The following is a 22,340-nucleotide window of genomic DNA, read 5'->3' on the forward strand; positions in this document are numbered from 1 at the left end:
GACCATCATTTTCCAATCCTCTCAGGCTTCAGGTATGGTGCTGGAGGACTGCTAATGTGGTACCCTTGTTTAAAAAGGGAGAAAATGATAGACCGAGTAATTACAGGCCAGTCAGCCTAACCTCAGTGGTGGGAAAATTATTGGAAAGAATCCTGAAGGACAGGATAAATCTTCATTTAGAAAGACACGGATTAATCAAGGATAGTCAGCGCGGATTTGTTAAGGGAAGGTCATGTCTGACAAACTTGATAGCATTTTTTGAGGAGGTAACGAGGGTAGATGAAGGTAGTGTGTATGGACTTTAGCAAGGCTTTTGATAAGGTTCCACATGGCAGACATGGTCACGAAGTTAAAAGCCCATGGGATCCAGGGCAAAGTGGCAAGTTCGATTCAAAACTGGCTCGGAGGCAGGAAGCAGAGGGTAATGGTTGATGGGTGTTTTTGTGACTGGTAGGCTATTTCCAGTGGGGTTCCGCAGGGCTCAGTATTAGGTCCCTTGCTTTTTGTGGTATATATCAATGATCTAGACTTGAATATAGGGGGTATGATTGAGAAGTTTGCAGATTACACTAAAATCGGCTGTGTGGTTGATACTGAAGAAGGAAGCTGTAGACTGCAGGAAGATATCAATAAATTGGTCAGGTGGGCAGAACAGTGGCAAATGGATTTCAATCTGGAGAAGTGTGAGGTAATGCATTTGGGGAGGGCTATCAAGGAAAGGGAATACACATTAAATGGTAGGACACTGAGTAGTGTAGAGGAACAAAGGGACCTTGGAATGCATGTCCACAGATCCCTGAAGGTAGCAGGCCAGATAGATAAGGTGGTTAAGAAGGCATACGGAATGTTTGCCTTTATTAGCCGTGGCACAGAATACAAGAGCAGGGGGGTTATGCTTCAACAGTGTCAAACACTAGTTAGGCCTCAGCTAGAGTACTGCGTGCAGTTCTGGTCACCGCATTACAGGAAATATGTGATTGCATTAGAGAGGGTACAGAGGAAATTTACAAGGATGTTGCCGGGAGCAGAGAATCTTAGCTATGAGGAAAGGCTGGATAGGCTGGGTTTGTTTTCCTTGGAACAGAGGAGGCTGAGGGGAGACCTTATTGAGATGTGTAAAATTATGAGGGGCCTAGATAAAGTGGATAAAAAGGACCTATTTCCCTTAGCAGAGGGGTCAAAAACCAGGGGGCACAGATTTAAAGTAATTGGTGGAAGGTTTAGAGGAGATTTGAGGGGAAATTTCTTCACCCAGAGGGTTGTGGGGGTCTGGAACTCACTGCCTGAAAGGGTGGTAGAGGCAGAAACCCTAACCACATTTAAAAAGTACTTGGATGTGCACTTGGGATGCTGTAACCTGCAGGGCTGCTGACCAAGAGCTGGGAAGTGGGATTAGGCTAGATAGCTCTTTGTTGGCTGGCGTGGACACGATGGGCCGAAATGGCCTCCTTCCGTGCTGTAACTTTCTATGATTCTAGGGGAGTGATAGACTTCAGGAAGACATAGACAGGCTGGTGAAATGGGCAGACACGTGGCAGATGAAATTTAACGCAGAAAAGTGTGAAGTGATACATTTTGGTAGGAAGAACGAGGAGAGGCAATATAAACTTAATGGTACAATCCTGAAGGGGGTGCAGGAACAGAGAGACCTGAGGGTATGTGTGCACAAATCGTTGAAGGTGGCAGGGCAGGTTGAGTTTGCAGTTAAAAAGGCTTAATTTCCACACTTTTGTGACTTTTTATGATGAACCTGTGTAAAACACTGGTTCGGCCCCAACTGGAGTACTGTGTCCAATTCTGGGCACCACACTTTAGGAAGGATATGAAGGCCTTAGAGAGGGTGCAGAAAAGATTTACGAGAATGATTCCAGGAATGAGGGACTTCAGTTACGTTGATAGACTTGAGAAGCTGGGGTTGTTCTCCTTGGAGCAGAGAAGATTGAGAGGAGATTTGATAGAGGTGTTCAAAATCATGAGGGGTCTGGCCAGAGTAGATCGAGGGAAACTGTTCCCACTGGCAGAAGGGTTGAGAACCAGAGGGCACAGGTTTAAGCGGATTGGCAAAAGAACCAAAGGCGACATGAGAAAAACTTTTTTACGCAGCGAGTGGTTAAGATCTGGAATGCACTGCCTGAAAGGGTGGTGGAGGCAGACTCAATCGCTGCTTTCAAAAGGGAGTTGGATAAGTATCTGAAGGAAAGAAATTTGCAGGGCTACGGGGAAAGGGTGGGAGAGTGGGACTAACTCAAGTGTTCTTGCAGAGAGCTGCAGCACGGGCTTAATGGGCCGAATGGCCTTCTTCCATGATGTTACCATTCTATGATTCTACATTGCACCATTCAGTGCAGCACCTGGAAGCACCTGGAAACAACATGAAGTAAACCCTGGCCACTTTCTACTGCTACCCACCCATAGAAATACCACAGGACTCATTTATAAGAGTGTCCAGAAATTGATAGTCTGGTTGTTAAACTCATTATTTAACTTTATTTCAAATTTTAATGCAATTAGGTAGCTAAACCATCACACAACCTTAAATGGAGGCTCGTACTTTGTTGTAATTGCAGTGATGTACCAAAACGTTATGATGGTAGGAAGATTTAGCCTCACATCCCAGAGGTAAAAGGTCAATATTATAATACATGCTTTCTCTCATGTTACAAGCTGGAAACTGCAACTCACTGTTTACAATACTAAATTTGAAGATTTTATTAGCAAATTTCTCCAACTTTAAAAAAGGAGTAGACCAGCTTCGAGATTCTTGACTTGGCTGACACAGTAATTTAAAATAACACAAGGTCATGAAAATAATTTTATACCTCACTGCTGACAAATGACGGACCGAGCCGACAAATGACGGACCGAGCCAACATAAGACCCTCATGATCCCCCAAGCTCGGGAAATTTTGCGTGTGCAAGAAAGTCTTGGGCACCCTGGGGTGTCCTGCGAGAGGCAGTAAAATTACCAATTTGAGTCGGCAAACATTGACGGGGCTGGGAAAATGCCCGCTGTCACCGCCAAGTACTGGCTGCGTGTGTGTAGATTCAGAATTGCAAATTGCTTTATTTTGATGCACTTTACTAAAGTTTCCAAAATACATTATTTACGTTTCTTTCTTCATATGAAGTTTTCTCTTTTTTTAAGTTGCAGGATCGTACCCAGTTTAGTGAGCATGATCTGGCTGTTCTGAAAAAGTATTGGGACATGGGTATGACCAGCTTGGGTTCAATATGCAGAGAAAAAATAGAAGCGGTCTCCAAGGAATCTAATGTCGACTGTGAGATCGTCAAGGTAAGAATGTCGCTTTGGTGCTTTTACATTTTTCTTACCATCAGTTTTTTTGTATCTTGGGAAGCATAAGTGACATTGATGAAACCATTCTAAGCATGCACAAGGCCATATGCAAGTACACCTTATTCAAGTGTTTCTTAAAATAGATCAACTGTGCTGTAGAATGAAGTGCAATGTCAGCTGCTGCTTTATATACTGAGGTTGGACGTTATTAATCTGTACCAAAAATAGTCCAGTATTGTCAACCGTGCTTTCTGAAGGTTCCAACGTTATTGAATGACTGGCAGCAACTTATCCGAACTTATATTTTATATCGATGTAATGAGAACCAAATCATGCATTACATTTCTATTCAGAATCTTGCATATGCAGAGGTCAGGGGGTTCGATCTTTATTTTTTCTGCATTTACAAATGTGTGTGATCTGAAAATTACATACAATGTCTTCACACCCAATTCCCTTGAGCATTTGTGTTTCTATCATTTTGAAAGCGTTGTCTTTGATGTCATTTTAATCGTGTCAGAAATGGGCTACCATTGCACTAACCTCAATTTTGTTTGCAAGTCTGACTGATAACTGGGAGGAGGAGAGGAAGCAAAAGAGCATGTTCCAGCTCAGGCTTGCAATGTGATGAGGGTTTTTTATCATTTACTGCAACTTTCACCTCACCTTTTTGCTGCGACATTTCATTCTTTCATCCAGAATGACTAGCTGGCTGTCCTAACTTTCCCCATTATTTCCAGCAGGGGCATGCACACAACCCCACAACAATGTTCCCGCTGTAGGAATGTCTGGTTCTTATCAAAAGACTGAGGTCCACTCAGGCGATCAAATAAACAAGGTTTAACGAAAACTAACAGAGTTTAACGGATAATTACAGGAGAACATCGTATGTAGGCCTAGTCAGTTCAGAGGCTCCACGAGGACTGCTTGGGCGGTCCCGTGGCTGACGTCATCACATTTTTCCCGCCGGTGGGGGATCACGTGATGAACGGCGTGACGTCATCGCGTTCACCCACGCTATTAAAGTGATCGCGCTCTGTACATGTAAACAGTGAAAACAAAGATACAGACTCAGGCTGTAGCTAACATATTATTAAAGGGAATTATATACAATTGATCGGAGTCCCTTAGTGGCTCCGCCACATGCGACCCCCCAGAATTGTCTTTAACAGCAAAAGTAAAACGGCGAGGAGGCCTGACAAGCCTGTCAGATCGACTTCAGCCTTGAAGTGGAAGCTGATGGACGGCTGGCGGGCGGTTGCGTTTGATCTGGCACGGCGACTATGGGCGGTCGGCCATGTTTCGGCGATTGTGCGATCTCGACTGGGCGGTCAAGGTCCAAGTGTGCCGGCTTCAACCGGTCAATCGAAATGTGGTCCGGTTTACCTCCGATATCGACCGAAAAAGTTTTGTCTCCCGGCTCTAGCACACGGAAAGGACCAGTGTAAGGGGGTTTGAGCGGATCACGATGAGCGTCATGGCGGATCAACATATAGACGGCGTTCTTCAGCTCAGCTGGGACGTGGGAGCTCTGCAAGCCGTGATGTGACGTAGGCACTGGAACGAAACTTCTGGCTGCCTCCCGGTGGCTGATGAGCTGCTGGGATGCGGACCATGGCTCTGTTGGAGTCGGAAGGAAATCCCCTGGTACGCGTAGCGGCTGGCCATATACGAGCTCCGCCGAGGACGATTGAAGATCTTCTTTAGGTGCCATACGAAGACCCAAAAGGACCCATGGAAACCTGTCCACCCAGCCCACGCCTTAAAGGCTGGCTCGTAGTACGGCTTTGAGCGACCTGTGGAATCGTTCACACAGGCCGTTCGCCTGTGGATGGTAGGCAGTGGTGCGATGTAGCTTGACGCCGAGCCCCTGAGCCACAGCATTCCAGAGCTCAGAAGAAAACTGCGGCCCACGATCAGATGAGATGTCCGCCGGTACCCTGAAACGGGCGACCCAAGTGGAGATGAATGCCCTGGCGACGTCTGCGGAAGTGGTGGATGACAAAGGAACCGCCTCAGGCCATCTAGTGGTGCGGTCCACCATTGTAAGAAGATGAGTGAACCCGTGCGAAGGCGGAAGTGGCCCCACCAGGTCCACATGCACATGATCAAACCTAAGTTCCGGAACAGCGAAAGTGACCAATGGAGCCTTGACGTGACGCTGCACCTTGGCCTTTTGGCAGACCACGCAGGTGTTAACCCAGTTGCGGACATCCATGTGCATGCCCCGCCACACGAATTTGAACGACATCAGCCGTTGCGAGGCCTTCATGCCAGGGTGTGACAACCCATGTATGGCGTCAAAAACTTTTCGGCGCCAGGCGACCGGCACGATATGGCGAGGATCTCCTACGGAGACGTCGCAGAGTAGCGTAGTGCCCGCAGCATGGAATTTGACATCGGCCGCTTGGTGGCTAGAGGGGTTGGTTCTTTAAGATTGGACTTCCGGATCCGAGGCTTGATCCGCAGCCATGAGGGCATAGTCGATGCCGAGCTGGACTGCATGAACGGTCGCGTGGGAGAGGCAATCCGCCATCAGGTTGTCTTTACCGGACACATGCTGAATGTCAGTGATGAATTCTGAGATACGTCAACTGACGTTGTTGCCGAGCTGACCACGGTTCGGCGGTCTTGGCCATAGCGAACGTTAGTGGCTTATGGTCCACAAAAGCCGTGAACGGACAGCCCTCAAGCAAGAACCGGAACTGGCGGATGGCCAGAAAAAGGGCCAGCAACTCCCGGTCGAACATGCTGTACTTCCGTTCATTTCGCCGTAGTTGATGGCTGAAAAACGCCAGCAATTGCCACGTCTCATTCACCCACTGTTCCTGCACTGCGCCGATGGCGTAGTCTGACGCGTCGGTGGTAAGGGCAATGGTGGCACCTGGCAGCGGGTGCGCCAGCATGGTTGCGTTGGCTAAGGCGCCTTTTGTGTCGACGAACGCCCGGTCTATGTCGACCGTCCAGCTCATCGGATCCTTGCTGGACTTGCCCTTGAGGGCCTCGTACAGGGGCTGCGTGAACAGAGCTGCATTAGGGACGAACCGGTGATAAAAATTTACCATCCCGAGGAACTCCTGCAGGGCCTTGACAGTCTGCGAGCGCGGGAAAGAAGTAACTGCCTCCACCTTCGTTTGCAGGGGAATTGCGCCGTCCGATGTGATGCGATGGCCTAAGAAATCAATCTGCTGCAGGCCGAACTGGCACTTGGCCGGGTTGATGATCAAGCCGTGTTGACTGAGGCATCTAAAGAGGGTGCGTAAATGGCAGATGTGCTCCTCTTTATTAGGGCTGGCGATGAGGATTTCGTTGAGGTAGACGAATAGAAACTTGAGGTCCCGAAGCACGGAGTCCATCAAGCGCTAGAAAGCCTGTGCAGCGCATCCGCAGAAATTCAAACAGGCCGAATGGGGTGATGACTGCAGTTTTCGGGATGTCTTGCGGGTGTACAGGGACCTGGTGGTAGCCACGGACAAGGTCGACTTTTGAAAAAATGATATTTCCCGCCAAATGGGCAGAGAAATCCTGAATATGAGGGATCGGGTACCGATCAGGAGTAGTGGCGTCGGTAGTCACCGCAAGGCTGCCATCCGCCGCCAGGCTTCGGAACAATGTGGAGAGGCGAAGACCAGGGACTATTCGACCGGCGAATAATCCCTAGCTGCTCCATCATGTCAAACTCTGCTTTCGCAGCCGCGAGCTTGCCAGGTTCGAGGTGCCGGGCCCGTGCGTAGACCGGGGAGCCAGTAGTGGTGATGTGATGTTCGACACCATGTTTCGTGGCCGTGGAAGAGAAAGTGGGTCTGGTGAGGTCTGGGAAATCTCCGAGGAGGCGAGTGAAGTCATCTGGAGGTGGGAACGCACAGGAGACAGCGCGCGACACAGCGTTACCGCGGTGGCACGGGATGGAGTGAAAAGTGGCCGCATTGATCAACCGGCGGTGCCTTACATCCACCAGGAGGCTGTTGGTGCACAAAAAATCCGCCCCGAGGATGGCTTGAGAGATTTTGGCCGTGATGAAATCCCAGTAAAACCGCTGGCCGCCAAAGCACACCTGGACCCGCCGTCTGCCGAAGGTCCGAATGGCCCCGCCATTAGCCGCCTCGAGGGAGAGGCCGTGCCCCCCGACTTGTATATCAAGATTTGACGCGGGTAGGATGCTACACTGCGCCCCGGTGTCGCAGAGGAAACGTCGACCAGATAGGGAGTCGGTGATGAAGAGGAGTTTTCCCGAATTACCGATTGCCATCGCAGCCGCGGGGCGCTCGTTATAACCGGTCCTCTTTCGACAGGGTTGCTGTTGTTTTTTTTTGATTGAAAATCTGCAGGGAGGGCGGCAGCATCTTGCTTTTGCGCCAAAACGGGCGTGGTAGGAGCACAACCCCGCAGGTTGAGAGCCTGGAGCAGCGTCTGTGGGGGATGGGCGCCTCGTGGCAGCGCAGTACTGCTGTCACCGTGAAAATCTTGTCCACTTCGGCAGCCAGCTCTGCGCAGTCTGTGACTTCCAACCTGGCTAGGGCAGCCTAAATTTGCTCCGGTAGCTGGCTGAGAAATAGCTCCCTGAAGAGGAAGCATTCCGGTTCGGTGCCCAGGACTGTGAGCATTTGGCTCATGAGCTCGGACGGCTTGGAGTCCCCGAGGCCGGGCACAGCGAGCAGCCGGCGGGCGCGCTCCGACTTCGTGAGCCAGAAGACCTGTAACAACCGCGCCTTTATCGTTTCATACTTGCGATCTTCTGGTGGATTACCAAGCAGGCTGACGATCCGCGAGGCTGTGGTGCTGTCGAGGGCGGAGACCACGTAATAGTAACGGGTCTGATCCACAACGATGTTCCTGATTGCGAACTGGGCTTCAGCCTGAATGAACCACGCGGCTGGCTGTTGCTCCCAGAACTGTGGTAGCTTCAAAGCAACGGCGTTCGTTTCCATGTTTAGTAACTTATGCGAAAACCATTCGCAAAAGCTGGGGTCACCAATGTAGGAATGTCTAGTTCCTACCAAAAGATTGAGGTCCACTCAGGCGATCAAATCAACGAGGTTTAATGATAAGTAACAGAGTTTAACAGATAACTACAGGAGAACATCGAATATAGGTCTAGTCAGTTCGGAGGCTCCACGAGGACTGCTTGGGCGGTCCCGTGGCTGACGTCATGACGTCATCACGTTTTTCCCGCCGGTGGGGATCACGTGATGAACGGCGTGACGTCATCGCGTTTACCTGCACTGTTAAAGTGATCGCACTCTGTACATGTAAACAGTGAAAACAAAGATACAGACTCAGGCTGTAGCTAACATCATATTAAATGGAATTATATACAATTGATCGGAGTCCCTTAGTGGCTCCGCCACACCGCTAATTTTTTTTTGGGTGCGCAGCCCATTCAGATTTCCGCACGCGCAGTTTTTCCATTTAAAAGCCACAGAGCGGCCTGCATGAGACCTCCAGACTGCGGCCACGCAGCTTAACGCAAACATTGCCGTACAAACCTCTGCAAGTACAAAGGTAAAGCTATACCTGCAGCCCTTTATTCCCCACCTGAGACCCAGACTGGCTACCTGCTCACAACCCAAGATGCTCACCCACTCACAGCCTCCGCTCCATATCCTACTTGCACCTGCATGGGCCTACTGCCCTTCAGTGTTTGAGACCCAGGCCCTAGCACTATCCACAAGCCTGAGACCTCAGGATACCCTCAGCCCCAGGCACTGCCTTTGGCATTAATCAGCCTGAGACTCTGTCACTGAAACAGATCAACACAGTCATGTCTCACGCCACCACTAACTACAAGCATGCTGCAATTAGAAGTAATAGAGTTGGACTTCGTCTGAATGATGGCAAATCAAGCCCAAGATAAGTAGGGTGATAAATATATAATGAGGTGGGAAATATTACTTGACATCATGGAGTGGGAGAGTATTATGGGGTACACTTTTTACCTCCAGTTTTTAAAAAAATCAAACTGAGGGCTGTTGGTGCTGGGAAAAGACTTTCCCGTTTTAAACATCCATTGTCAGTATCATTTATTCCCAGATCCGTTATTGCCCCAACAATGTTCTTTACTCCAACTTCAGAAGAACATCCCATACTGAACCAGTGTGGCGTTCTACATTTCCTACATCAGCCATCCTTTGTCTTTGAATTAAGGATTTTGTGCTTTGGGCCATTCAACCCCCACGGTTGATCTGTACCTCAACTCCATTTACCTGCCTTTGATCCATAGATTATGCTATCGAACAAATAGTTTCAGGGAAGTGTGTCAAATCCCATAAAATGTAAGACACTCAGACCACTTATGGGAATGACTGACATTGTTGAACCCGAGAAGGTATCTCTGGCAGACCCAATGTGTGGCAGAAGGACTATTCTATCTGTTTTTAATTGGTATACTGCAACAGAAGTAAAATGTAGCAAGTAAAATATAGAAAAATAAAAAACGTAATGAGATAAACAGAAACATACCTCAGTGCGTCGGTGGGTGTTTCAGCGGCAGCAGCGGGGCTATAAAAGGCCCCAGAGACCAGGTAAGGCGTACCAATCTCCAGTCTGGGAACTCGGAGGGAAGGAGAAAGGTAAAAAGTAATCCAAGTGTGACGTCACCAGAAAGCGGGTAAGTGATTGGTTGGTAAGTATTTCTCCCTTTTTAAGCTTAAATCTCTTTGGTTTATAGTTTCTAAGGTGTGATATTCACCATCTAGAATCGGGGCAGAGGGTATTTAAGAATAATAATAAATTTAATTAATTACATAGAATGGGAGATCAGGTGATGTGTTGCTGCTGCAATATGTGGGAGCTGGTGGACACCATTGATGCTCACGGTGATCACATTTGCAGTAAGTGTTGGCTGCTCGAGGAATTCCGGCTCCGTGTTGAAGAGCTGGAGTCCAAGCTTCAAACACTGAGACACATCAGGGAGGGGGAGAGTTACCTGGACTCTGTGTATCACGAGGTATTCACACCAATTAGATTAATTAATTCAGATGTAGTCCGTGGCCAGGGTCAGGATGGTGTGACTAGAAGTGAGGCAGGTACGGGGATCCAGGAGGTAGTGTTGGAGGAGCCGCAGCCCTTGCACTTGTCCAACAGGTTCGAGGCTCTTACTCCCTGTGAGGATGGGAACAGGGACTGCGGGGAGGATGAGCAACCTGGCCACAGCACCGTGGAGCCATTCAAGTGGGGGGAGTTAAAAGAAATGTTGTAGTGGTAGGGGATAGTATCATTCGGGGGATAGATAGAGTTCTCTGCAGCCGAGAGCGAGAGTCCCGAAGGCTGCGTTGCCTGCCCGGTGCCAGGGTTAAGGACATCTCCTCTGGACTGGAGAGAAACTTGGAGTGGGAGGGGGAGGATCCAGTTGTCGTGGTCCATGTTGGTACCAACGACATAGATAGGACAAGGAAGGAGGTTCTGCTGAGGGAGTTTGAGCAGCTAGGGGCTAAATTAAAAAGCAGAACCACAAGGGTACTAATCTCTGGATTATTACCTGAGCCACGAGCGAATTTGGCAAGGACAAATAAAATTAGAGAGTTAAATGCGTGGCTCAAAGACTGGTGTGGGAGAAATGGGTTTTGCTTCTTGGGACACTGGCACCAGTACTGGGGCAGGAGGGAGCTGTTCCGTTGGGACGGGCTTCACTTGGCCAGTGCTGGGACTAGAGTCCTGGCGGATCATATAACTCGGGCTGTCGAGAGGGCTTTAAACTAACTAGTGGGGGGGAGGTTCCGAGAGAGCAAATAATAAAAATGACAACAGAGAAGGTCATATACTTAGGTAGCAGTGGGGAAATTAAAAACCAGAGCGTGTCAGGAAGGGGCAGAAGGTATGGAGTAAAAGGTAAAGTAATAAAAAGGGCAAAAGCAGGAACTAAGTGTCACAAAACATCTTTGAAAGTTCTCTATCTGAATGCACGTAGCATTCGTAACAAAATAGACGAGTTAATGGCACAAATATCTACATATGGGTATGATCTTGTGGCCATTACAGAAACATGGCTGCAGGGCGACAATGCCTGGGAATTAAACATACCAGGTTATTTAACGATCAGGAAGGACAGGCAGGAAGGAAGGGGAGGTGGGGTGGCTATGTTAATGAAGGAAGGAATCACTGTAATACAAAGAAATGATATTGGGTCAAAAGATCAGGATAATGAAACAGTTTGGGTGGAGGTAAGGAATAATAAGGGGAAAAAAACACTAGTGGGCGTAGTCTATAGGCCTCTGAACAGTTGCAACTCTGTTGGACGGAGTATCAATCAGGAAATAGTTGAGGCTTGTAATAAGGGAACATCTATAATTATGGGGGATTTTAACTCTCATATTAATTGGACAAATCAAATTGGGCAGGGCTGCCTTGAGGATGAGTTCATTGAGTGTATTAGGGATGGGTTTCTTGAGCAGTATGTAACTGAACCGACCAGGGGGCAAGCAACCTTAGATCTGGTCCTGTGTAACGAGACAGGATTAATTTAAAATGTCCTAGTAAAGGATCCCCTTGGAATGAGTGACCATAGCATGGTTGAATTCCATATTCAATTAGAGGGTGAGAAGGTTGGATCTCAAACAAGCGTGCTAAGCTTGAATAAAGGAGACTATGAAGGTATGAGAGCGGAATTGAGTAGAGTGGATTGGGAAAATAGATTAAAGGGTAAGACGATACATGATCAGTGGTGTACATTTAAGGAGTTATTTTACAACTTCCAAAAAATATATATTCCACTGAGAAGAAAAGGGTGTAAAAGAAAAGACAGCCATCCGTGGCTAAGTAAAGAAATTAAGGATAGTATTCGACTAAAAACAAGGGCATATAAGGTAGCCAAATCTAGTGGGAGGATAGAGGATTGGGAAAACTTTAAAAGACAGCAAAAAGTAACAAAAAGATTGATTAAGAAAGGGAAGATAGATTATGAAAGTAAATTAGCAAAAAATATAAAAACAAATAGTAAGAGTTTTTATAGTTATATAAAAAGAAAAAGGGTGGCTAAAGTAAATGTTGGTCCCTTAGAGGATGAGACCGGGAAATTAATGGTGGGAAATATGGAGATGGCAAAAACACTGAATGAATATTTTGTATCAGTCTTTACAGTAGAAGACACTAAGAATATCCCAACACTGGACAAACAGGGGGCTAAAGGGGGGGAGGAGCTAAACACGATCAAAATCACTAAGGAAGTGGCACTCGGTAAAATAATGGGACTCCAGGCGGATAAATCACCTGGACCTGATGGGTTACATCCTAGGGTCTAGAGGGAAGTGGCGGTAGGGATTGTGGATGCATTGGTAATAATTTTCCAAAACTCCCTGGACTCGGCAATGGTCCCGGCAGACTGGAAAACTGCTAATGTAATGCCCTTATTTTAAAAAGGGCAGTAGACAGAAGGCTGGAAACTATAGACCAGTTAGCCTAACATCTGAGGTCGGTAAAATTTTGGAGTCCATTATTAAGGAGACAGTAACAGGACATTTGGATAATCATAATTTAATAGGACAAAGTCAGCATGGTTTTATGAAGGGGAAGTCATGTTTGACAAATTTGCTGGAGTTCTTTGAGGAAGTAACATATAGGGTGGATAAAGGGGAACCAGTGGACGTAGTGTATTTAGACTTCCAAAAGGCATTTGACAAGGTGCCACACAAAAGATTATTGCTTAAGATAAAAAATCACGGGATTGGGGGTAATATTCTGGCATGGATAGAGGATTGGCTATCTAACAGAAGGCAGAGAGTTCGGATAAATGGTTCATTCTCAGACTGGCAATCAGTAACTAGTGGTGTTCCGCAGGGGTCAGTGCTGGGTCCCCAACTCTTTACAATCTATATTAACGATTTGGAGGAGGGGACCGAGTGTAACATATCAAAGTTTGCAGATGATACTAAGATGGGAGGGAAAGTAGTGAGTGAGGAGGACATAAAAAACCTGCAAGGGGACATAGACAGGCTAAGTAAATGGGCAGAGATTTGGCAGATGGAATACAATACTGGAAAGTGTGAGGTTATGCACTTTGGCAGGAAAAATCGTAGAGCAAGTTATTATCTAAATGGCAAGAAACTGGAAAGTACTGAAGTACAAAGGGATCTGGGGGGTCCTGGTGCACGAAACTCAAAAGGTTAGTATGCAGGTGCTGCAAGTGATTAAGAAGGCCAATGGAATGTTGGCTTTCATTGCTAGGGGGATAGAATATAAAAATAGGGAGGTATTGCTTCAGTTGTACAAGGTATTGGTGAGACCGCACCTGGAATACTGCGTACAGTGTTGGTGTCCATACTTAAGAAAGGACATGCTTGCTCTCGAGTCAGTACAAAGAAGGCTCACTCGGTTAATCCCGGGGATGAGGGGATGGACATATGAGGAGAGGTTGAGTAGATTGGGACTCTACTCATTGGAGTTCAGAAGAATGAGAGGCGATCTTATTGAAACATATAAGATTGTGAAGGAGTTGGATCGGGTGGATGCGGGGAGGATGTTCCCGATGATGGGTGAAACTAGAACTAGGGGGCATAGTCTTAGAATAAGGGGCTGCTCTTTCAAAACTGAGATGAGGAGGAACTACTTCACTCAGAGGGTGGTAGGTCCATGGAATATGCTGCCCCAAAAAGCTGTAGAAGCTACATCATTACATAAATTTAAAACAGAAATAGACAGTTTCCTAGAAGTAAAGGGAATTAAGGGTTACGGGGAGCGGGCAGGAATTTGGACATGAGACTAGGTTCGGATCGGTCATGGCCCTGTGGGTAGCGGAGCGGGCCCAGGGGCCGTGTAGCCTGATCCTGCTCCTATTTCGTGTGTCTAATTCTGTTAGATTCAGAAGATGGTTCTATGATAGTGGATTGGCGGTTAGGATCAGATCAGCCATGATCTTATTGAATGGCGGAGCAGGCTCGAGGGGCCGATTGGCCTACTCCTGCTCCTATTTCTTATGTTCTTATACACTGAAGCAACTCCCAAACCCGCGCCCTCTACCGCCTACAAGGACAATGGCAGCAGGCACAGGGGAACACCATCACCTTCAAGTTCCCCTCCAAGTCACACATCATCGCCACTCTTTCATCGTCGCTGGGTCAAAATCCTGGAACTCCCTCCCGAACAGCATTGTTGGGGCACCTTCACCTCACCTACTGCAGTGGTTCAAGAAGGCGGCTCACCACCACCTTCTTGAGGCAATTGGGAATGGACAATAAATGCCAGCCGCCCACATCCCATGAACGAATAAAAAAAAAAATGACAACATCGCAGACCTCCTGAGAAATGGAGAATCCCACTTTGAAAAACTTTGGGAAGTAGCAGGATTGCGTTCAGTTGTACTACTGAAAATAAGTCATTATTAACAAGCAAGAGTTAGGATGTTATAGTTGAATTTCCACCTTTTCAAGGATGTCCTGTGTTATATTGGCATCTCATCCTCACAGCTGAGAATTGTGATCTATCTCAACGCTGCTGGTAAACTCCACCTTTGCAGTTTCTCTTGGATTTGATCACCAGAATGCAAGGAAATAGGGCTATCCCAATATTCATACCAGTAATGAAAGCCCACTGTTGAAACTGCAGACCCTTTGAGGGCTCTCAGTACAGCCATGATGACCTGGAGCAGCTGTGTTATTAACAATCAGAACATAAGAATTAGGAGCAGGAGTATGCCATATGGCCCTTCAAGCCTGCTCCACCATTCCCGCCCGATCCCTATATCCTTTGACTCCCCTAGAGTTCAAAAATCTATCTATCTCAGCTTTGAATATACTCAATGATTCAGCATCCACAGCCCTTTGGGGTAGAGAATTCCAAAGATTCACAACCCTCTGAGTGAAGAAATTCCTCCTCATCTCAGTCTCGGGATAGGGGGTCAGCCGTTTAAGACAATGCCCCCTAGTTCTAGACTCTCCAGCCAGGGGAAACAACCTCTCAGCATCTACCCTGTCAATCTCCCTCAGTATCTTGCATGTTTCAATGAGATCACCTCTCATTCTTCTAAACTCCAGAGACTATAGGCTCAATCTCTCCACATAGGACAACCCTCTCATCCCAGGGATCAGTCTAGTGAACCTTCGTTGCACCGCCTCTAAGGCATGTATGTCCTTTCTCAGATAAGGAGACCAAAACTGTGCACAGTACTCCAGGTGTGGTCTCACTAAAGCCCTGTACAATTGTAGTAAGACTTCCTTACTCTTGTATTCCAACCTCCTTGTAATAGGCCAACTTGCCATTTGCCTTCCTAATTGCTTGCTTGCCCACTCACTTAACCTGTCTATATCCCTTTGCAGGCACTTTGTATCCTCCTCACTTCTTACTTTCCCACCTAGTTTTGTATCATCAGCAAACTTGGATACATTGCACTCGGACAGCAAACTTGTATTAAAACAAGGACAAATTGTTGTCTGCTATCCTTATGACAGACATGGTTTTGTGCTTTTACTGATGTTGGTTTATGGCATGAGGGTGACTCATTAGGTATGTGACTGCCTCAAACTGAGAATCTCACACCGAGGATTTACCCAGTGTTGACAATGCTGTTCAGCAGCAACCTGTTAAGATATCTAACATGTGTTACGCTGTCAGCCAATATCCTGTTAACACCAGTCCCGAATAGTGTGTAATGTAGACTGTATTGTTGAAGTCTTTTTTTTACTTGAAATCTAAAAGGGTAACCTCAATCTGTCATTGCAGTTAATAAATCCACTGCAGAATCCAAGAATTTTAAAATGTTACTTAAACATCAACTGGGTCGCTGAGCAACTTGGCAATGCACCGTAGCTGGATACGACCTGATTGATGTATTAGGCAACAATTCTGCATTTTTACATTTCAGCCTTCAATTTCTATCTGGGTAATATTTTTACATTCTTGATTCTAGTCAATTTGTGCAGCAAGACTACTTGGCGCACACACACAGGCTTTTGTTCAAAATTGAATTAACCTGAACTATAATTTACACCGAATTGCAGTTGCTGCTTTTTGCTACGGTTACCAATTCAATTACTGCGATAAGTCACAATGATGCACATCTGAGGGAGCACCCCCTATTGCAGGTGCACTTGTTCACCATGTTTTAGAATGTTTTGAGAAACGCCGTGCATATTTAGGTGCATTATTTTTTGTCCTCTAATAATGGACTTGATCTGGCATTGTGCCGGGAAATTGACCATGAAAGCTGCTGGATTGCCTTACAAACCAAACTGGTTCACTAATGTCCTTCAACAAAGGGAACATGCCACCCAGATCCAGTCTGACCTATCTGTCTCCAGTTCTAGATTACATGGTTGACTCTAAATGCTCTCACAGCAAAGAGGGATCAACATTGTATGCTGCCTTTCCAGTGTTGTCCACATCCCTCAATAAATAAGTAAATAAACAATTGAGAATTAACAAGGCAACTGAAAGACTCTACTTTAGTTACATCACTGCTTGACTTCCTTCCTTTCCTTTCCCCCTCCAAAAATGCCTGCTGTGTCAGGTTGGCTACTTTGCACTGTGTTTTTCTCACCATACAAAATGGTTTTCCTTGCTCTTATTTTCAGTACTCATTTTTTTTTCATATTCTTCTGGAAAGACATGGATAGGAAATCGGAGAAGGAAATACCGCCAGTTGGGAATTGAGCTACCTCCTGCTCGTAGTGGACCAGCAGACTTTTCCAATCTACCTGAATCGGGTTTACCCTTGTTGCCCGTAGTCAAGGCTGAAGCAGCCAAGATTCCTGAAAGTTCTGAAGATAATGACAAGAGCGAAGAAGATGTCAGCTTATCTGAAGGTACAATCTATTGAAGCACTTTTTGCAGGGTGTGGAGTTGTAAATGGAGAAGTTTAGCTTTAAACTAGCTCGGATAAGTATGTAAACATTTTGTTAACATAAGACTGTATATTTTGATAGTCTCAGTAGGTGCATATAACAATCTAGATATTTGAAAACTTAATACTTAGTAAGTTACATTGGTATTCCATTGCATCTCCTTTGTCAACACTAATGGCACTTGACACTATCAGGTTATGGTTCCATTTGCTGATTAGTTTCCCCTCGTTTCTTTGTTTGAAGTACTAGTAATTTAGTATCTAAACCAACTTTTTCCATTTTTCTTGCTTTCCATGGCTCTTAAGCTGCAAATCCTAATTCATACTCTGTCTTCATAGGCGTCCCAAGTGAATTGGAACAAAGGGAAGAGGAGGAAGAGAAGGAAGAAGCAGCAGAAGAGAATGGTGATGGAGAAAGTGTTAGTGATGGGTCATGCAGTATTCCAACATTAGAAAAAGTGGTAATTTCTTTTTAATTCTTTGAGGATTCATGAGTAGAGGTAGTAAGTTGGAAATGGGCAGGAAAATTACATGCCCCAATTAATTGCTGCTTGTCTCATAAAGCTCAAATAAAGTGCAGAAATGGACAGAACACTTTCACAGTTGGTTGATTTGTTCCTTCGATGTTTTCAATTAAGACGATCTCATGCTCAAATAATTACTGAATTATTTGTGAGCTGGGTTTGCAAATAATGACACCTGTGTATTTATTGAACAGATGTACAGGTAACGTATTTTACTCGAAGATTACTCTGATTATAAGCCTGGAGAAGGTTGATAATGCTGTGCTTGAAATTTGTACCATCTATCTGAATTATTAGTACAACAGGTTGTTAATGAAAGTAACACTACAATGCAGAGCAGCAAGCTGCAGACTTGTGTACATAACTCCCCAAAATGCATGTTTCTAGCGTGGGCAGAAGGCTGGAGGGAAGAATTGGGACCTGCTGAATGGAGAATCGCTGCTTCTTTGCCAGGAGAAAGGAAGAATCCCAGAGCAAGCTAGATTGGGTCAGCCTGGCACTCCTTGTACCAGCTCGAACACCAACAGAGGCTTGGGAACAAAGGAAGGGGGTTAAAGGAAATGGAAAATATTCTGCAAGTGGTTCATATGTTTTTACAGTAGCTTGAATCATTTGGAGACCGAAGTTAAGCTCTGAAATATCAATAACACTATTGCTCATTTTAATGTGCAAATTTCAGCATTTAGAAATGCAAACTTATTGTTACTATTAAATATTGATGTGTGAGCCAGCGAAGGAATGTTCTGTCAGGTGCACCCACGAGTGAAAAAGCGCCCTGCACTAAAAAGACAGCAGAGCAATTTCCTTTGTTGCATTCAACCATAACTTTTTAAAAGCTCTATTTCTGCATTTGATCTTACTGAAGCAATAAAATGTAATCCCAAAATCCTTTATTTAAAAATGAATACAGAAAAGATGTTTTAATGAGCTCTTCCTCAAGGCAAAGCATGACATGCATGTTACTACATACTGTAACTTTATTTTCATGCCCGAGGCGGAAAATAGATTTATTCTTGTCTGTTGCTTGCTTGTTTGCTGCTGCCTCACTTGGGGATATAAAAATCCTTTCGCCAAGGCCAATCCCTGATCTCTGAGTCAGCCTGTTTCAGCCATGGATGAGCGCTGCAACTGATCTTCGTACTGTCAGGTTAACGAGGAAGGGAGAAGCAGTGAGGGTTCCTGCTCTCGATCACTGTCCAGCGTGTGCTGCCGACAATGTCCAGTCACGACATGATTGAGGCAGACTGTGGTGGGTTGAATCTACAGGTCTACACAGGAAAACCTGCCCATTTAGGTCAGAAACTTTGGAGTTGCCAGCATTCATGGAATGATATCTGTTTAAAGCAATTATACCATTCTTGCGCTGGAATCAATGCACGCAGGGGAGGTCTGAAAATGTGATATTCTGCGTGCGTTGGCTTTTCTGTTTCCAGCAGTACCTCCATTGTTTTCATGAACCCCCATCACCTCTATGAAAAAACCATGTCAATGAAGAGGTATAAAAATGTAGTGTAAAAAAAATTATGCATTGCTGCAGGTTGTACACATCTCTCACACACTCTCACTCTAGCGTGCTCACTCACTCCCTCTCTAGCTCTAAAATGCTCATACTCTCGCTCTAGACTGCTCGGTCTCTCTCATTCTAGAGTGCATGCTCTCTCTATCGCTCTAGAGTGTTCTCGCTCTCGAGTGCTCACTCTCTGGCTCTAGAGTGCTAGCGCTCCCTTGTTCTAGAGTGCTCGTGCTATCTCGTTCTGGAGTGCTGTCTCGTTCTCGAGTGCTCTCATTCTGGAGTGCTCGCTCTCTCGTTCTGGGGTGCTCGCTCTCTCGTTCTCAGGCGCTCGCTCGCCCTCGTCCTCCAGGGCGCTCGCTCGCCCTCGTCCTCCAGGGCGCTCGCTCGCCCTCGTCCTCCAGGGCGCTCGCTCGCCTTCGTCCTCCAGGGCGCTCGCTCGCCCTCGTCCTCCAGGGCGCTCGCTCGCCCTCGTCCTCCAGGGCGCTCGCTCGCCCTCGTCCTCCAGGGCGCTCGCTCGCTCTCTCTCGCTCTAGTTTGCTCGCTCCCTCGCATGGATGCTGCCTCTTTATCTCTGCCTCCCTCTCGTGCTATCTTGCTCATTTTCTCTCTCGCTCTCTTCCCCGCCCCAAAAATACTCAACCATAATCTGTTTCAATGTCCTTACTGTGCATTTCCTTAGGCAGCCTTTGCAATGTAAAGTGAGTTTAGTGTAGCCTGCCTGTCCATTAAATTAGTGTTACTTTGTGATTAGCAAGAAATGGTTTAAAATATGTGTGTAAATGTTGAATTTGGTGGAAATTATAGACTTCGATTGAAGAGTGCTGTTGCCAACAAAAATCAAAGGTACAAGCCTGAGATAAATACTGCCATCCAGTGATTAAAATCATTCAGTACAACTGTGGAACCTGTTTATGACGAGCACTATTAACTTGGCTTATACAGTTTGACAGCTGTTTCTGCTGCTGCTAATAACTTATTTTTGGGGCTTTGCACTGCAAGAAGGCTGCTTCCTCTTGACTTTTTCCACAGATTTACAGCTGATGACGTGCTTAGTCCACATTGATATACTTAGTGGTGAAGTAGCATGTAAGGGCAGTATAATCGGCTACGGCAGTACTTTCAGCTCCATTTCCATAATATTGGGGCTACCATTGTTTCTGTTGAAATAGATATGGGGGCTTTTGCCACCCCAGCCTAGACTCATTACAGTTTGTGTATTTGGGCTTTTGCTATGGAGCAACACATAAAGAAAAGAATTGCTATCTCAGCAAGTTTTCAGGGGCAATATCATGCTGGCATAACCGACTGTACAGTATACAGTGAACTACAGAGCAAGCTTGGTCTGGGCTCCCAACAGCATTATGTTGCACCTACAATTGAGAATCCAACTTAAGGTTTAAATCTTGTGCAAGTAAGCAGTTCATGGTCACAGCTTTAAGTTTGGAGAGGAAGTGTATTTATTTAATTGCCGTAAAATCCTAAATCATATCAAAGGAGCTGCATGCACCCTTAACCAGTGCGCTGGAGCCCGTCAATCCTGGAGTTTTATGTTTTCAATCTGAGAGCACACATTTTGTGTATAATTACTTCTCAGGCAGTTACTCATTAATTGTTGTCCTTACACTTTTATACTTGTTGTTACTTTAGAGAGGTTTCTGTATCAATTGTTGGCTGCCAGATCAGCAATTTTAAAGCACTAAAGCACAGCTGTGATAAAGGAACGAATGAACGCATGTTTGTGAGAACATTTAGGATCAAGTGGCGACGAGGGTTTCAAAACTAGGCATCTTAAATAATGTTTTGCTAATCACAAAATAATGCGCTAATTTATTAGGACGACAAGCTTCCTGTTCAAGCAGGTTGAGTTTACAAAAGAAACAATGAGGCTAGATGGTTTAGGGTTTCAGAGTCTGTAATTAATCCAGTGAAGCACTGTGCATTTAAGCAAATTGTTCAAATGACCTTAAAGCTAATGAAAACCATAATGAATAAGAAGCTATATCACAGTCATAACAATCTGTTTTCCAGCCACTAATCAAATTATCCAGAAATAGAGAGGTTCTCTCTGCCCAGTATAAAGTTAGTGGTGCCTCTGACACTTCTACAGCTGTTGCCAAGTTGGCCTCTTGTGGCAAAATCTACGGTCCTCCAGAACTCTATGCATGATTTCCTCCGAGGATACAAGCATTGGTTCATGACCAAGGACACTGATTTGAGGTTTTCTTAGAAAAATGAACAGAATCAGACTGTAAACCTCAAAGAACTGATGAAAAATCCCAGTAATAAGAGCACAGTTTGCCTTATTCGGTCACCGTAAGCCCGCTCATGACAAATGAGCATCTAAACACAAGACCTATACAGACACCTTACAGGAAGATGTCTTTGGCCAAACTGTTGCTTTCGCCAGTGGTTTGGTGGGGGTCATTCATTAAAAATTATCTCTTTACTGATGCCTCCAAACTCTACAAGCCATGACTCAGTTTGTAGCACTCTCGCCTCTGAGTCAGAAGGTTGAGGGTTCAAGTCCCACTCCAAAGACTTGAGCACAAAAACTTAGGCTGACACTCCAGTGCAGTACTGAGGGAATGCTGCACTGTTGGAGGCCCTGGTGTCCTGGACAATGTTTATCCCTCAATCAACATCACTAAAAATACAGATTATCTGATCATTATCACATTGTTGTTTGTGGGAGCTTGCTGTGCGTAAATTGGCTGGCGTATTTCCTACATTACAACAGTGGCTACACTTCAAAAGTACTTCATTGGCTTTAAAGCACTTTGGGACGTCCTGAGGTCGTGAAATGCACTACATAAATGCAAATCTTTCTTTCTTCCTTCCCTCTTTTCCTTTTTTTCCTTTTTCTTTTCCTTTTCTTCCAGTTGAGCAACAGCTGAATCACTGCAGGGAAATGGACCGAATGAGGCACAATTGGGGGCCAGATCTTATGTGTTTTTCAGCACTTAATAGATCAAGGGCTTGAAATTACATGCCGTGCATATTGGCGGATGAGAGTTTAACGTATTTGTAAGACGTTCCTGTGTCCACTATGCTAAGCGGGGGGTGGTTAACACCTCCAATAAACAATGGAGAAAATAATTTCAAATACATTACGTATTGGTGCAGTAATATTCACAATGTGTAATCTAAAAACCTAGGTCAATGATGATTGAACAGTGGTTCATAATCTTGCCAACCCACAGGTGCTCCAAGGATTGCAACCAGCTACACCTGGTTGGCTCC

The 22,340-nt window shown here is 45.7% G+C and overlaps 1 protein-coding gene across 10 annotated transcripts in view; it reads left to right on the top strand.

The window, feature by feature from the left end:
* The window catches only part of hdx (highly divergent homeobox), a 150,692-nt gene that overhangs the window by 111,898 nt on the left and 16,454 nt on the right, over positions 1–22,340 (top strand). For 7 of the 10 annotated variants that reach the window (XM_085995072.1, XM_085995064.1, XM_085995056.1 and 4 more), the window contains 3 exons: positions 3,146–3,292; positions 16,827–17,025; positions 17,403–17,524. In XM_085995072.1, coding sequence (XP_085851198.1) covers positions 3,146–3,292; positions 16,827–17,025; positions 17,403–17,524 — 468 coding nt within the window. The remainder of the gene's footprint in view (positions 1–3,145; positions 3,293–16,826; positions 17,026–17,402; positions 17,525–22,340) is intronic. The other 3 variants (XM_085995090.1, XM_085995107.1, XM_085995131.1) reach the window with 3 other exon arrangements.

Source organism: Somniosus microcephalus, chromosome 1, assembly GCF_052327205.1.
Source record: "Somniosus microcephalus isolate GS21.2 chromosome 1, FLI_Smic_1.0, whole genome shotgun sequence".
Lineage (NCBI taxonomy): Eukaryota > Metazoa > Chordata > Chondrichthyes > Squaliformes > Somniosidae > Somniosus > Somniosus microcephalus.